At 44.3% G+C, this 15,702-nt stretch overlaps 1 protein-coding gene across 1 annotated transcript in view; it reads right to left on the minus strand.

Annotated features, from left to right (window-relative positions):
- Positions 1–1,947: 1,947 nt before the first annotated feature.
- The window catches only part of LOC124013313 (filaggrin-like), a 49,326-nt gene continuing 35,571 nt past the window's right edge, over positions 1,948–15,702 (minus strand). Inside the window, exons 16-18 of the mRNA XM_046327583.1 lie at positions 5,976–6,130; positions 5,802–5,833; positions 1,948–2,623 (exon numbers count right to left, since the gene is read on the minus strand). Coding sequence (XP_046183539.1) covers positions 1,948–2,623; positions 5,802–5,833; positions 5,976–6,130 — 863 coding nt within the window. The remainder of the gene's footprint in view (positions 2,624–5,801; positions 5,834–5,975; positions 6,131–15,702) is intronic.

Below are 15,702 nucleotides of genomic sequence, written 5' to 3' on the forward strand. Positions count from 1 at the left end.
TTGTTTCACCTCTTCAGAGGAAGAGGAGGAAATCTGCTGTGATAATGTGTTGAGGGGAAAGTCCCTTACCTTCAAAAAAGAGCCTGAAGTTAAATTACCTATAAGTGAACAACATACTCTCAGATCACCATTCAGTTAGCATAGCATGAACCTTTTGAGCTTCGGCCTTTATTTCCCACCAAAATATGTTAATCTTTCTGCCTTCATGTGATACGTGACACAATTTTGTGTACATGAGAGACAGACACTGGTTTTATAATGTCTGTAAGGCCTCTCTCTAATACTTCAACTCTAGCAGAGAAATACATAGATACACAATTGGTGAAATCAGGGTGACAAAAAAAAATGGTTGAGGTGTGTTCAAAGCCCTCCCTCGAGACGATATGGGCTGAACAATGAAATACGTAAGCAGAACAAAAAATGTTATCTGAAAGGACTAATCTCGTCTATCCCATTTTTTAAAAAGTGTGTTGATAACCAATTTCACATCACAAACACCCAGTAACAAATCACAGCCAGTCTAATATTTGAATGTGATTTCGACATGTGAAATATACCAAACAGATATTCATGAATTTAGAAAAACCTTTCTGGGATAACCTTATCATAACCATTGTCTTTTTTGTTGCCTATGTTTTTGTTGTAAACAAATGTCCTGTTCTGCCTGAAATTGATCTGATATTCATATCATCTCATTCCTATCATACAACATAAATACCACTTTATTTCTATGTGAACAAAGCATAACAGATGCAGTTGGCACACAATAATAATTATTGAAATGTAACTTAAGGGAAGTGAATGTCTTTTCAGGTAATGGATTGCATTTCATTTAATTTCTTCATTAATCGGGTACAGAAAATGAAACCAGCATTTTCTTCATTCAAAGTATGAGTAATAGTGAATTACAAAACAGTATAAATACACCATTCAGTTACAATAAGTATTAGTGCAGTAAGTAGAAAGAATAACTATCAAGATTCTTAAAATCTTGTTGATAATTGGTAAAACAGCTGTCTTTTTTTTTTACATTATCCTCAAGCTGTTCAATATTCTCATGTTCTCCATAGCAATTCATCTTTTCCCTGTACATTTTTGGGTAATAAATAATAATAAATAGTATACAGTTCTAATAATTAATATGAATACATTGTTGGTAAGTTTCCCTGTCACAGTGGTGATCAGTTATATCAGTATTAGTCAAGCAGTTGTGACAACATAACAAGACAGATGAGTAGACTTGTCTTGTAGCTTATTCCACTGGAGGCGGCAGCATTGTTTATTGTTGATTCAACAACAGAAGCAGCTGTGGTTGTTATAGGAGCAGCAGTGGTTGTTGCAACGAAAACTGTGGTTGTAGTTGGAGCATCTGTAGTTTTTGTGGCAGAAGCTGTGGTTGTTGTTTTGTCAGCTGTGGTTTTTGTAACACCAGCTGTGGTTGTAGTTGGAGCACCTGTGGTTGTTGTTGCAGCAACTGTGGTTGTGGTGGCTGTTGCAGCAGATGCAGGTGTCATTGTCATGGCAGGAGCTGTGGTGGTCATCATGGACGTAGTTGAGGTTGTTGTTGGAGCAGCTGTGGTTGTTGAATGTGCAACTGTGATATTTGTGATGCCTGCTGTGGTTGTGGTGGCGGCAGCTGTGGTTGTGGTGGCAGCAGCTGTGGTTGTGGTGGCAGCAGCTGTGGTTGTTGTGGGAGAAACTGTGGTTGTTGTGGCAGCAGCTGTGGTTGTTGTGGGAGAAACTGTGGTTGTTGTGATCCCATTTGTGGTTGTAGTTGGAGCATCTGTGGTTGTCATGACAAGAGCTGTGGTTGTAGTTGGAGCAGTGGTGGTTGTGGTAGCAGCTCCTGTGATTGTGGTGGTTGCTGCTGTTGTTGTAGTCGAAGCAGCTGTGGTTGTTGTGACCGGAATTGTGGTCGTCGGCATGCCAGCTGTGGTGGTTGTGGGATTAGCTGTGGTTGTGATTGCAGCAGTAGCTGTGGTTGTAGTTGGAGCAACTGTGGTAGTTGTGATGCCTGCTGTTGTGACCGTGGCGGGACCTGTGGTTGTGATGGAAGCACCTGTGGTTGTTGTAGGAGAAACTGTGGATGTTGTGACTCCATTTACTGTTGTAGTTGGAGCATCTGTGGTTGTTGTGGCAGCAGCTGTGGTTGTTGTAGGAGAAACTGTGGATGTTGTGACTCCATTTGCTGTTGTAGTTGGAGCATCTGTGGTTGTTGTGGCAGCAGCTGTGGTTGTTGTGGGAGAAACTGTGGATGTTGTGACTCCATTTGTGGTTGTAGTTGGAGCATGTGTGGTTGTCATGACAGGAGCTGTGGTTGTTGTGACCGGAATTGTTGTAGTCGTCATGCCAGCTGTGGTGGTCGTGGGGGAAGCTGTAGTTGTGGTTGCAGCAGTTGAAGTGGTTGCAGTTGGAGCAGCTGCTGTTGTTGTTGCAGCAACTGTGGTTGTGGTTGCTGCTGCAGCAGTTGCAGGTGTCGTTGTCATGGCAGGAACTGTGGTGGTCATCTTGGACGTAGTTGAGGTTGTAGTTGGAGCAGCTGTGGTTGTTGAATGAGCAACTGTGGTAGTTATGACACCTGCTGTGGTGACCGTGGCAGCACCTGTGGTTGTGATGGCAGCACCTGTGGTTGTTGTGGGAAAAACTGTGGTTGTTGTGACACCATTTGTTGTTGTAGTTGGAGCATCTGTGGTTGTTGTGGGAGAAACTGTGGATGTTGTGACTCCATTTGTGGTTGTAGTTGGAGCATCTGTGGTTGTAATGACAGGAGCTGTGTTTGTAGTAGGAGCAGAAGTGGATGTGGTGGCAGCTTCTGTGATTGTGGTGGTTGCTGCTGTTGATGTTGTCGAAGCAGCTATGGTTGTTGTGACTGGAATTGTGGTAGTCGTCATGCCAGCTGTGGTGGTCGTGGGGGCAGCTGTGGTTGTGGTTGCAGCAGTAGCTGTGGTTGTTGTGGGGGCAGCTGTGGTTGTGGTTGCAGCAGTAGCTGTGGTTGTTGTGGGGGCAGCTGTGGTTGTGGTTGCAGCAGTAGCTGTGGTTGTTGTGGGGGCAGCTGTGGTTGTGGTTGCAGCAGTAGCTGTGGTTGTTGTGGGGGCAGCTGTGGTTGTGGTTGCAGCAGTAACTGTGCTTGTTGTGGGGGCATTCGTTGTTGGGCTTTGGGCATTCCCTGATGCTGTTGCAAATGAAAAAGCATAGATTTTAGAACATCTTTTAGAATTTCGTAATGATCTACAATTGAAAGACTAGAGAATGAACTTACCTATAATCATAAGAAGGACTATGAGAATGTTTCTGTTCATCTTTGAAAATGTTTTCTTTTTAGTCTGTGGTCACAGAGAGATGGGCACACATGATTCATTTAAATGTAAAATACAAATATTTATCAACAGAATGTAATATAAACTTGAATATTGTGGAATGAGATCACAAATGGTAAATGCAGTATTTTTGTCTGTTTTTGTACAGTAAGTCTTGTTTGTGATGTTTTTAACCAAGTGATCAACAACTTCTTTGTCTTGATATTTAATATTTTATTAATTCAAATTTGTATTTCTTACTTTTATTTATTATTTTAACCATGATTTATTTATCCAGTAATTCCTGTTAAGGTCAGAAGGCATATTTTTTTATTTAGACCTGGCTAAGAGGTCAGATGAATAAAACCACATAGATACGCTACATGTGTTATTGTATAATCCGTAAATGTATAGATTTACCACTAAATCTGTAGATTTGCAAATGAGAATGTAATGAGAATGTAATGAGAATGTTTTTACACATTTACCATAACACATACACAGCAGAGCAAAAACATGAATATGAATGACTGTAATTACCCACCATCAATCATAAAACACATGTAGTCATTAAGAATTGAAACATTTGCACACCTCCTGCAGCAAGTCTGAAACTAGAGCCTTGAATTCCTCTATCAGGACAAAGCACTCTAGGTTAAAGAAGATGATTCCTGGACCAAAGGGTCAGATATTCTGATCAGACCCTTGGTAACTGGAATAAGAATTTCACTAGAGATGATTTGAGGTGATAAAATCCATGGCTGAACAAGGACAAGGAACAGCGGTAATAGAGGGAGTTTTACGAGTTATAGCCTTGTCAGTTAACATACACAAATGTTTCTTCCAAAAGTTCACTTTTAAAAATACACAGAAGTCTAATCATAATAAAAAATATATGTAACACAATATTTCAAAAACCACACTTACCAAATTGTGTTAATTGTGATGTTGTAGCTGAAATCCTCAGTGTTCAGTAACTGTGCACCTCCAATACATACTAAGCTCCTGCATTGCTACAGCTTTTATAGTTTAAAGCACAACCTTCATGACATCATTATGATGAATGAGATGTAAAGGAAAATGTGTGCTTACGTCACCTTGTAGAAAAAGGTGTGCTGAGTTGTGTCGTAATCATCTTTTGAAGAAGAATGAATGAGGCCTCCCCCACGTTATGGCTGAATTCCTAATCTAGCAGTACACGGAGACACACATACCAGTGGTGCAATCATTTGTACAAACAGATGCAAAATGTTCTGTTTTACAACTACAACTATTGTTTCTATTGTACAGATTCAGAAAGGTCCCTCCCTGTTTGCTGAACTTGCTCAATAGAAACGCCATTGTAATGATTACACCCCTAGACCCATTTAATGTATCAATTGTATTTGATTGCAATACATAATGTAAATTAATCTATTACATAATCATTGTGATACATGTATTTTGTTTTCGTCAAGCTAATTTTCCTAAGGAAATGCCAAAACCACAAACATACAAGGTTATTTTTCCAATGACATCACACCCATATATGTTTCCGCATACGTATGAAGACAACCATTGATGACACGTCAACAAACCACGTCTTTGATAAAGTAAATAAAGGCTATTATTATGCCAATGATAATGATCTAAGAATAGCTGTATTACAGAATCTGGACTTTTTCCATATTTTGTTTTGTTACAGCCAATATTTAAAAAGTATTAAATTAAGACTTTGTGTCACTGGTCTACACACAATACCCCATAATGTCAAAGTGGAATTATGATTTTAGAATGAAAACATAATAATAACATAAAATATGAAATGTCTTGAGTCAGTAAGTATTCAACCCAGTTGATATGGCGAGACTAAATACATTCAGGAGTAAAAATGTACTCACTTAATACATGGCATGGACTCGCTCTGTGTGCACTAATAGTGTTCAACATGAAAGACTGTGTACCCCACACATACAATTATCTAAGAACCCTCAGCCGAGCAGTGAATTTCAAACCAATATTGAACAAAAATATGAACGTAACAAAGTGTTGGTCAATTGTGAGGTGAAATAGAAGATCCAAGGATCTGAACACAATTCCTTGAAGCTGGAAATATCCCAGTTCCTCCGTAGCCTGGATATTCACCAGACATGTCACCCATTCAGCATGTTTTGGATGCTCTGGATTGACGTGTACAACAGCATGTTCCAGTTCCGCAAATGGTGGTCACATTCGATGCTGGCTGGTTTTCTGATCCATCCTTTATTTTAAGGTGTCTGTGACCAACAGATGCATATCTGCATTCCCAGTCATGTGAAATCTATTGATGAGGGCCACATTTCAAATCATTACAATGGACTGATTTCCTTATATGAACTGTATCTCAGAAACAACATTTTCAAAAATGTTGTCGCTGTCATGGCAGGAACTGTGGTGGTCATCTTGGACGTAGTTGAGGTTGTAAGTTGGAGCAGCTGTGGTTGTTGAATGAGCAACTGTGGTAGTTATGACACCTGCTGTGGTGACCGTGGAGACACCTGTGGTTGTGATGGCAGCACCTGTGGTTGTTGTGGGAAAAACTGTGGTTGTTGTGACACCATTTGTTGTTGTAGTTGGAGCATCTGTGGTTGTTGTGGGAGAAACTGTGGATGTTGTGACTCCATTTGTGGTTGTAGTTGGAGCATCTGTGGTTGTAATGACAGGAGCTGTGGTTGTAGTAGGAGCAGAAGTGGATGTGTTGGCAGCTTCTGTGATTGTGGTGGTTGCTGCTGTTGATGTTGTCGAAGCAGCTATGGTTGTTGTGACTGGAATTGTGGTTGTCGTCCTGCCAGCTATGTTGCATTTATATTTTTGTTCTGTATACATTATAAATCAATACAGAAAAGAAAAACATAGTACTTCATGAATTTTTTTCTTAAACTATTTGACATACTCAAAGCATTGTTGTGTAATACTGAACTAAAGTGCATAATTCCACAAATAAAATGTTGAGTTATAATAGATATAAAATAAATAAGTTATTGCTGTGACTTCAAGGATGATTACTTAAGGATTACTTAAGACTCAGTAGCCTCGGTTTTTCTAATGACTGCCTTGCCTGGTTCACCAACTACCCTGCAGACAGAGTTCAGTGTGTCATTCAGAGGGCATGTTGTCCGGTCCTCTGGCAGTCTCTATGGGGGTGCCACAGGGTTCAATTCTCGGGCAGACTCTTTTCTCTGTATATATCAATGATGTTGCTCTTGCTGCGGGCGATTCCCTGATCCACATCTACGCAGACGACACCATTCTGTATACTTCTGGCCCTTCCTTGGACACTGTGCTATCTAACCTCCAAACGAGCTTCAATGCCATACAACACTCCTTCCATGGCCTCCAACTGCTCTTAAACGCTAGTAAAACCAAATGCATGCTTTTCAACCGTTCGCTGCCTGCACCCGCATGCCCGACTAGCATCACCACCCTGGATGGTTCCGACCTAGAATATGTGGACATCTATAAGTACCTAGGTGTCTGGCTAGACTGTAACCTCTCCTTCCAGACTCATATCAAACATCTCCAATCTAAAATCAAATCTAGAGTTGGCTTTCTATTCCGCAACAAAGCCTCCTTCCTCCTTCAAACTTAACCTAGTAAAACTGACTATCCTACCGATCCTCGACTTCGGAGATGTCATCTACAAAATAGCTTCCAATACTCTACTCAGCAAACTGGATGCAGTTTATCACAGTGCCATCCATTTTGTTACTAAAGCACATTATACCACCCACCACTGCGACCTGTATGCTCTAGTCGGCTGGCCCTCGCTACATATTCGTTGCCAGACCCACTGGCTCAAGGTCATCTACAAGTCCATGCTAGGTAAAGCTCCGCCTTATCTCAGTTCACTGGTCACGATGGCAACACCCACCCGTAGCACGCGCTCCAGCAGGTGTATCTCACTGATCATCCCTAAAGCCAACAAACCATTTGGCCGCCTTTCCTTACAGTTCCCTACTGCCTGTGACTGGAATGAATTGCAAAAATCGCTGAAGTTGGAAACTTTTATCTCCCTCACCAACTTCAAACATCTGCTATCTGAGCAGCTAACTGATCGCTGCAGCTGTACTTAGCAGCTTAACAGCCCACCCAATTTACCTACCTCATCCCCATACTGTTTATATTTATTTACTTTTCTGCTCTTTTGCACACCAGTATCTCTACCTGCACATGACCATCTGATCATTTATCACTCCAGTGTTAATCTGCAAAATTGTAACTATTTGCCTACCTCCTCATGCCTTTTGCACACAATGTATATAGACTCTCTTTTTTTTCTACTGTGTTATTGACTTGTTAATTGTTTACTCCATGTGTAACTCTGTGTTGTCTGTTCACACTGCTATGCTTTATCTTGGCCAGGTCACAGTTGCAAATGAGAACTTGTTCTCAACTAGCCTACCTGGTTAAATAAAGGTGAAATAAAAAAATAAAAATAAATAGATGTTCTGCCTGTAAAAGCACCACCTGGACTGGACATCGCTAGACAAACTATATTTTTGACAAAATTTTGTGACGAAGAGGCTATGGACATTACATGCTCTGCACCAAAGACAAGGACAGGACAGAAACGGGCTCTCTGAATATAGATGAACTTGTTCATGTGTGGTTTGGACGGGCCAGTCATCAGCACTATCTGCAGTGTAACATGATTTTGTGGCATACCACAACAATATCATGTGACCGTATCAAGTGCCCACCACTTAAATATATGGCGCGTGCATCTGTTTATGTACTGTATATGTGCTCCTTACTCAGGTTTCATGGCCTTAACTTATTTTTATTTATTTTATTTTTATTTCACCTTTATTTAACCAGGTAGGCAAGTTGAGAACAAGTTCTCATTTACAATTGCGACCTGGCCAATATAAAGCTGTCATGTTTTGTCATATATTGTCTTGTCCTTGTGCTTTCCCTTCTGTTCGTTTCCCCCTGCTGGTCTTATTAGGTTCGTTCCCTTTTTCTATCCCTCTCTCTCCCCCTCCCTCTCTCTCTTCTCTCTATCGTTCCGTTCCTGCTCCCAGCTGTTCCTCATTCTCCTAACTCACTCATTTACTCTTTTCACACCTGTCCCCTATTTTGCCCTCTGATTAGATCCCCTATTTCTCCCCTTGTTTTCCGCTTCTGTCCTTGTCGGATCCTTGTATGATGTTGGCTGTTCTGTGTCCTTGTCTCGCCCTGTCGTGTTTTGTCTCCTTCAGATGCTGCGTGTGAGCAGGTGTCTAAGTCTGCTACGGTCGGTGCCTTCCCGAAGCAACCTGCAGTCAATGGTCGAGTCTCCAGTCTGTCCTCGTTACTACGAGTGGATTTAAGTTTTTTCCTGTTTTGTTTTCTTCTTGATTTTTCCTGGATTATTACTTTTGTCATATACTGGAATAAAGACTCTGTTTTCGTTAAGTCGCTTTTGGGTCCTCATTCACCAGCATAACAAAAGCAAAGCAGTTCGACAGATACAACGACACAGAGTTACACATGGAGTAAAACAAATATACAGTCAATAATACAGTATAAACAAGTCTATATACAATGTGAGCAAATGAGGTGAGAAGGGAGGTAAAGGCAAAAAAGGCCATGGTGGCAAAGTAAATACAATATAGCAAGTAAAACACTGGAATGGTAGGTTTGCAATGGAAGAACGTGCAAAGTAGACATAAAAATAATGGGGTGCAAAGAAGCAAAATAAATAAATAAATTAAATACAGTTGGGAAAGAGGTAGTTGCTTGGGCTAAATTATAGGTGGGCTATGTACAGGTGCAGTAATCTGTAAGATGCTCTGACAGTTGGTGCTTAAAGCTAGTGAGGGAGACAAGTGTTTCCAGTTTCAGAGACTTTTGCAGTTCGTTCCAGTCACTGGCAGCAGAGAACTGGAAGGAGAGGCGGCCAAAGAAAGAATTGGTTTTGGGGGTGACCAGAGAGATATACCTGCTGGAGCGTGTGCTACAGGTGGGAGATGCTATGGTGACCAGCGAGCTGAGATAAGGGGACTTTACCTAGCAGGGTCTTGTAGATGACATGGAGCCAGTGGGTTTGGCGATGAGTATGAAGCGAGGGCCAGCCAACGAGAGTGTACAGGTCGCAATGGTGGGTAGTATATGGGGCTTTGGTGACAAAACGGATTGTACTGTGATAGACTGCATCCAATTTGTTGAGTAGGGTATTGGAGGCTATTTTGTAAATGACATCGCCAAAGTCGAGGATTGGTAGGATGGTCAGTTTTACAAGGGTATGTTTGGCAGCATGAGTGAAGGATGCTTTGTTGCGAAATAGGAAGCCAATTCTAGATTTAACTTTGGATTGGAGATGTTTGATATGGGTCTGGAAGGAGAGTTTACAGTCTAACCAGACACCTAAGTATTTGTAGTTGTCCACGTATTCTAAGTCAGAGCCGTCCAGAGTAGTGATGTTGGACAGGCGGGTAGGTGCAGGTAGCGATCGGTTGAAGAGCATGGATTTAGTTTTACTTGTATTTAAGAGCAATTGGAGGCCACGGAAGGAGAGTTGTATGGCATTGAAGTTTGCCTGGAGGGTTGTTAACACAGTGTCCAAAGAAGGGCCGGAAGTATACAGAATGGTGTCGTCTGCGTAGAGGTGGATCAGGGACTCACCAGCAGCAAGAGCGACCTCATTGATGTATACAGAGAAGAGAGTCGGTCCAAGAATTGAACCCTGTGGCACCCCCATAGAGACTGCCAGAGGTCCGGACAACAGACCCTCCGATTTGACACACTGAACTCTATCAGAGAAGTAGTTACATTTACATTTACATTTAAGTCATTTAGCAGACGCTCTTATCCAGAGCGACTTACAAATTGGTGCATTCACCTTATGACATCCAGTGGGACAGTCACTTAACAATAGTGCATCTAAAACTTAGGGGGGGTGGGGTGAGAGGGATTACTTAACCTATCCTAGGTATTCCTTAAAGAGGTGGGGTTTCAGGTGTCTCCGGAAGGTGGTGATTGACTCCGCTGTCCTGGCGTCGTGAGGGAGTTTGTTCCACCATTGGGGGGCCAGGGCAGCGAACAGTTTTGACTGGGCTGAGCGGGAGCTGTACTTCCTCAGTGGTAGGGAGGCGAGCAGGCCAGAGGTGGATGAACGCAGTGCCCTTGTTTGGGTGTAGGGCCTGATCAGAGCCTGGAGGTACTGCTGTGCCGTTCCCCTCACAGCTCCGTAGGCAAGCACCATGGTCTTGTAGCGGATGCGAGCTTCAACTGGAAGCCAGTGGAGAGAACGGAGGAGCGGGGTGACGTGAGAGAACTTGGGAAGGTTGAACACCAGACGGGCTGCGGCGTTCTGGATGAGTTGAAGGGGTTTAATGGCACAGGCAGGGAGCCCAGCCAACAGCGAGTTGCAGTAATCCAGACGGGAGATGACAAGTGCCTGGATTAGGACCTGCGCCGCTTCCTGTGTGAGGCAGGGTCGTACTCTGCGGATGTTGTAGAGCATGAACCTACAGGAACGGGCCACCGCCTTGATGTTAGTTGAGAACGACAGGGTGTTGTCCAGGATCACGCCAAGGTTCTTGGCGCTCTGGGAGGAGGACACAATGGAGTTGTCAACCGTGATGGCGAGATCATGGAACGGGCAGTCCTTCCCCGGGAGGAAGAGCAGCTCCGTCTTGCCGAGGTTCAGCTTGAGGTGGTGATCCGTCATCCACACTGATATGTCTGCCAGACATGCAGAGATGCGATTCGCCACCTGGTCATCAGAAGGGGGAAAGGAGAAGATTAATTGTGTGTCGTCTGCATAGCAATGATAAGAGAGACCATGTGAGGTTATGACAGAGCCAAGTGACTTGGTGTATAGCGAGAATAGGAGAGGGCCAAGAACAGAGCCCTGGGGGACACCAGTGGTGAGAGCGCGTGGTGAGGAGACAGATTCTCGCCACGCCACCTGGTAGGAGCGACCTGTCAGGTAGGACGCAATCCAAGCGTGGGCCGCGCCGGAGATGCCCAACTCGGAGAGGGTGGAGAGGAGGATCTGATGGTTCACAGTATCGAAGGCAGCCGATAGATCTAGAAGGATGAGAGCAGAGGAGAGAGAGTTAGCTTTAGCAGTGCGGAGCGCCTCCGTGATACAGAGGAGAGCAGTCTCAGTTGAATGACTAGTCTTGAAACCTGACTGATTTGGATCAAGAAGGTCATTCAGAGAGAGATAGCGGGAGAGCTGGCCAAGGACGGCACGTTCAAGAGTTTTGGAGAGAAAAGAAAGAAGGGATACTGGTCTGTAATTGTTGACATCGGAGGGATCGAGTGTAGGTTTTTTCAGAAGGGGTGCAACTCTCGCTCTCTTGAAGACGGAAGGGACGTAGCCAACGGTCAGGGATGAGTTGATGAGCGAGGTGAGGTAAGGGAGAAGGTCTCCGGAAATGGTCTGGAGAAGAGAGGAGGGGATAGGGTCAAGCGGGCAGGTTGTTGGGCGGCCGGCCGTCACAAGACGCGAGATTTCATCTGGAGAGAGAGGGGAGAAAGAGGTCAGAGCACAGGGTAGGGCAGTGTGAGCAGAACCAGTGGTGTCGTTTGACTTAGCAAACGAGGATCGGATGTCGTCGACCTTCTTTTCAAAATGGTTGACGAAGTCATCTGCAGAGAGGGAGGAGGGGGGGGGAGGATTCAGGAGGGAGGAGAAGGTGGCAAAGAGCTTCCTAGGGTTAGAGGCAGATGCTTGGAATTTAGCGTGGTAGAAAGTGGCTTTAGCAGCAGAGACAGAGGAGGAAAATGTAGAGAGGAGGGAGTGAAAGGATGCCAGGTCCGCAGGGAGGCGAGTTTTCCTCCATTTCCGCTCGGCTGCCCGGAGCCCTGTTCTGTGAGCTCGCAATGAGTCATCGAGCCACGGAGCGGGAGGGGAGGACCGAGCCGGCCTGGAGGATAGGGGACATATAGAGTCAAAGGATGCAGAGAGGGAGGAGAGGAGGGTTGAGGAGGCAGAATCAGGAGATAGGTGGGAGAAGGTTTGAGCGGAGGGAAGAGATGATAGGATAGAGTAGCGGGGGAGAGAGAGCGAAGGTTGGGACGGCGCGATACCATCCGAGTAGGGGCAGTGTGGGAGGTGTTGGATGAGAGCGAGAGGGAAAAGGATACAAGGCGGTGGTCGGAGACTTGGAGGGGAGTTGCAATGAGGTTAGTGGAAGAACAGCATCTAGTAAAGATGAGGTCGAGCGTATTGCCTGCCTTGTGAGTAGGGGGAGAAGGTGAGAGGGTGAGGTCAAAAGAGGAGAGGAGTGGAAAGAAGGAGGCAGAGAGGAAAGAGTCAAAGGTAGACGTGGGGAGGTTAAAGTCGCCCAGAACTGTGAGAGGTGAGCCGTCCTCAGGAAAGGAGCTTATCAAGGCATCAAGCTCATTGATGAACTCTCCGAGGGAACCTGGAGGGCGATAAATGATAAGGATGTTAAGCTTGAAAGGGCTAGTAACTGTGACAGCATGGAATTCAAAGGAGGCGATAGACAGATGGGTAAGGGGAGAAAGAGAGAATGACCACTTGGGAGAGATGAGGATCCCGGTGCCACCACCCCGCTGACCAGACGCTCTCGGGGTGTGCGAGAACACGTGGGCGGACGAAGAGAGAGCAGTAGGAGTAGCAGTGTTGTCTGTGGTGATCCATGTTTCCGTCAGTGCCAAGAAGTCGAGGGACTGGAGGGAGGCATAGGCTGAGATGAACTCTGCCTTGTTGACCGCAGATTGGCAGTTCCAGAGGCTACCGGAGACCTGGAACTCCACGTGGGTCGTGCGCGCTGGGACCACCAGAGTAGGGTGGCCGCGGCCACGCGGTGAGGAGCGTTTGTATGGTCTGTGCAGAGAGGAGAGAACAGGGATAAACAGACACATAGTTGACAGGCTACAGAAGAGGCTACGCTAATGCAAAGGAGATTGGAATGACAAGTGGACTACACGTCTCGAATGTTCAGAAAGTTAAGCTACGTAGCAAGAATCTTATTGACTAAAATGATTAAAATGATACAGTACTGCTGAAGTAGGCCAGCTAGCAGTGGGTGCGTTGTTGACACTACACTAATCAAGTCGTTCCGTTGAGTGTAATAGTTTCTGCAGTGTTGCTATTCGGGGGCTAGCAGGCTAGCTAGCAGTGTTGTTTACGTTACGTTGCGTTAAAAGAACGACAATAGATGGCTAGCGAACCTAGAAAATCGCTCTAGACTACACAATTATCTTTGATACAAAGACGGCTATGTAGCTAGCTAAGTAGCTAGCTACGATCAAACAAATCAAACCGTTGTACTGTAATGAAATGAAGTGAAAATGTGATACTACCTGTGAGTGCGACCGGGTAGTTGAGTTCTATACAGAAGACGTTGGCTAGCGTTGGCTAGCTGTTGGCTAGCTAGCAGAGTCACCTACGTTAAGGACGACAAATAGCTGGCTAGCTAACCTCGGTAAATTAAGATAATCACTCTAAGACTACACACTCTAAACCTAAACAACACAATTATCTTGGATACGATGATACGAAGACAGCAAAGACAGCTATGTAGCTAGCTAACACTAAACTAATCAAGTCGTTCAGTTGAGTGTAATAGTTTCTCCAGTTTCTCCAGTGCAGCTAATCAGTGGACGTTAGCTAGCTGGCTAGTGAAGACTACGTTAGGACGGCGAAATACGATAATTACGCAATTATCTTTGATTATCTTTGATACAAAGACGGCTATGTAGCTAGCTAGTTGGTGAACCAGGCGAGGCAATCATTTGAGAAACCAAGGCTGTCGAGTCTGCCGATGAGGATGTGGTGGTTGACAGAATCGAAAGCCTTGGCCAGATCAATGAATACGGCTGCACAGTAATGTTTCTTATCGATGGCGGTTAAGATATCGTTTAGGACCTTGAGCGTGGCTGAGGTGCACCCATGACCAGCTCTGAAACCAGATTGCATAGCAGAGAAGGTATGGTTAGATTCAAAATGGTCGGTAATCTGTTTGTTGACTTGGCTTTCGAAGACCTTAGAAAGGCATGGTAGGATAGATATAGGTCTGTAGCAGTTTGGGTCAAGAGTGTCCCCCCCTTTGAAGAGGGGGATGACCGCAGCTGCTTTCCAATCTTTGGGAATCTCAGACGACACGAAAGAGAGGTTGAACAGGCTAGTAATAGGGGTGGCAACAATTTCGGCAGATAATTTTAGAAAGAAAGGGTCCAGATTGTCTAGCCCGGCTGATTTGTAGGGGTCCAGATTTTTCAGCTCTTTCAGAACATCAGCAGAATGGATTTGGGAGAAGGAGAAATGGGGAAGGCTTGGGCGAGTTGCTGTCGGGGTGCAGTGCTGTTGACCGGGGTAGGAGTAGCCAGGTGGAAAGCATGGCCAGCCGTAGAAAAATGCTTATTGAAATTCTCAATTATGGTGGATTTATCAGTGGTGACAGTGTTTCCTATCTTCAGTGCAGTGGGCAGCTGGGAGGAGGTGTTCTTATTCTCCATGGACTTTACAGTGTCCCAGAACTTTTTGAGTTAGTGTTGCAGGAAGCAAATTTCTGCTTGAAAAAGCTAGCCTTGGCTTTTCTAACTGCCTGTGTATAACGGTTTCTAGCTTCCCTGAATAGCTGCATATCACGGGGGCTGTTCGATGCTAATGCAGAACGCCATAGGATGTTTTTGTGTTGGTTAAGGGCAGTCAGGTCTGGGGAGAACCAAGGGCTATATCTGTTCCTGGTTCTAAATTTCTTGAATGGGGCATGTTTATTTAAGATGGTTAGGAAGGCATTTAAAAAAAATATCCAGGCATCCTCTACTGACGGGATGAGATCAATATCCTTCCAGGGTACCCCGGCCAGGTCGATTAGAAAGGCCTGCTCGCTGAAGTGTTTCAGGGAGCGTTTTACAGTGATGAGTGGAGGTCGTTTGACCGCTGACCCATTACGGATGCAGGCAATGAGGCAGTGATCGCTGAGATCTTGGTTGAAGACAGCAGAGGTGTATTTAGAGGGGAAGTTGGTTAGGATGATATCTATGATTTATGTATGGAATACTATGTGATAAGTGCATGTGTAACAGTATATACAGTACGCCAATGTATTTCTTGTGAAGGCATTTTGGCAGTGATATCAAAATACTTTAAAGTACTTCTCAAGTAGTGTTTTGTGGTATCTGTATTTTACTTGACTATTTATATTTTTGGCAACTTTTACTTCACTACATTCGTAAAGAAAATAATGTATCTTTTACTCCATATATTTTCCTTGACACCCAAGTACTTTGTTACATTTTGACGGTAAAATTGTCCAATCCAAACACTTATCAAGAGAACATCTCTGGTCATCCATTCTGCCTCTGATCTGGCATACTCACTAAACACAAATGCTTCATTTGTAAATGATGTCTGAGTGTTGGAGAGTGCCCCTGGCTATCCATCAATAAAAAATAATATAATTGTGCTGTCTGGTTTGCT

Source organism: Oncorhynchus gorbuscha, linkage group LG24 (genome assembly GCF_021184085.1).
Source record: "Oncorhynchus gorbuscha isolate QuinsamMale2020 ecotype Even-year linkage group LG24, OgorEven_v1.0, whole genome shotgun sequence".
NCBI classification, from domain to species: domain Eukaryota; kingdom Metazoa; phylum Chordata; class Actinopteri; order Salmoniformes; family Salmonidae; genus Oncorhynchus; species Oncorhynchus gorbuscha.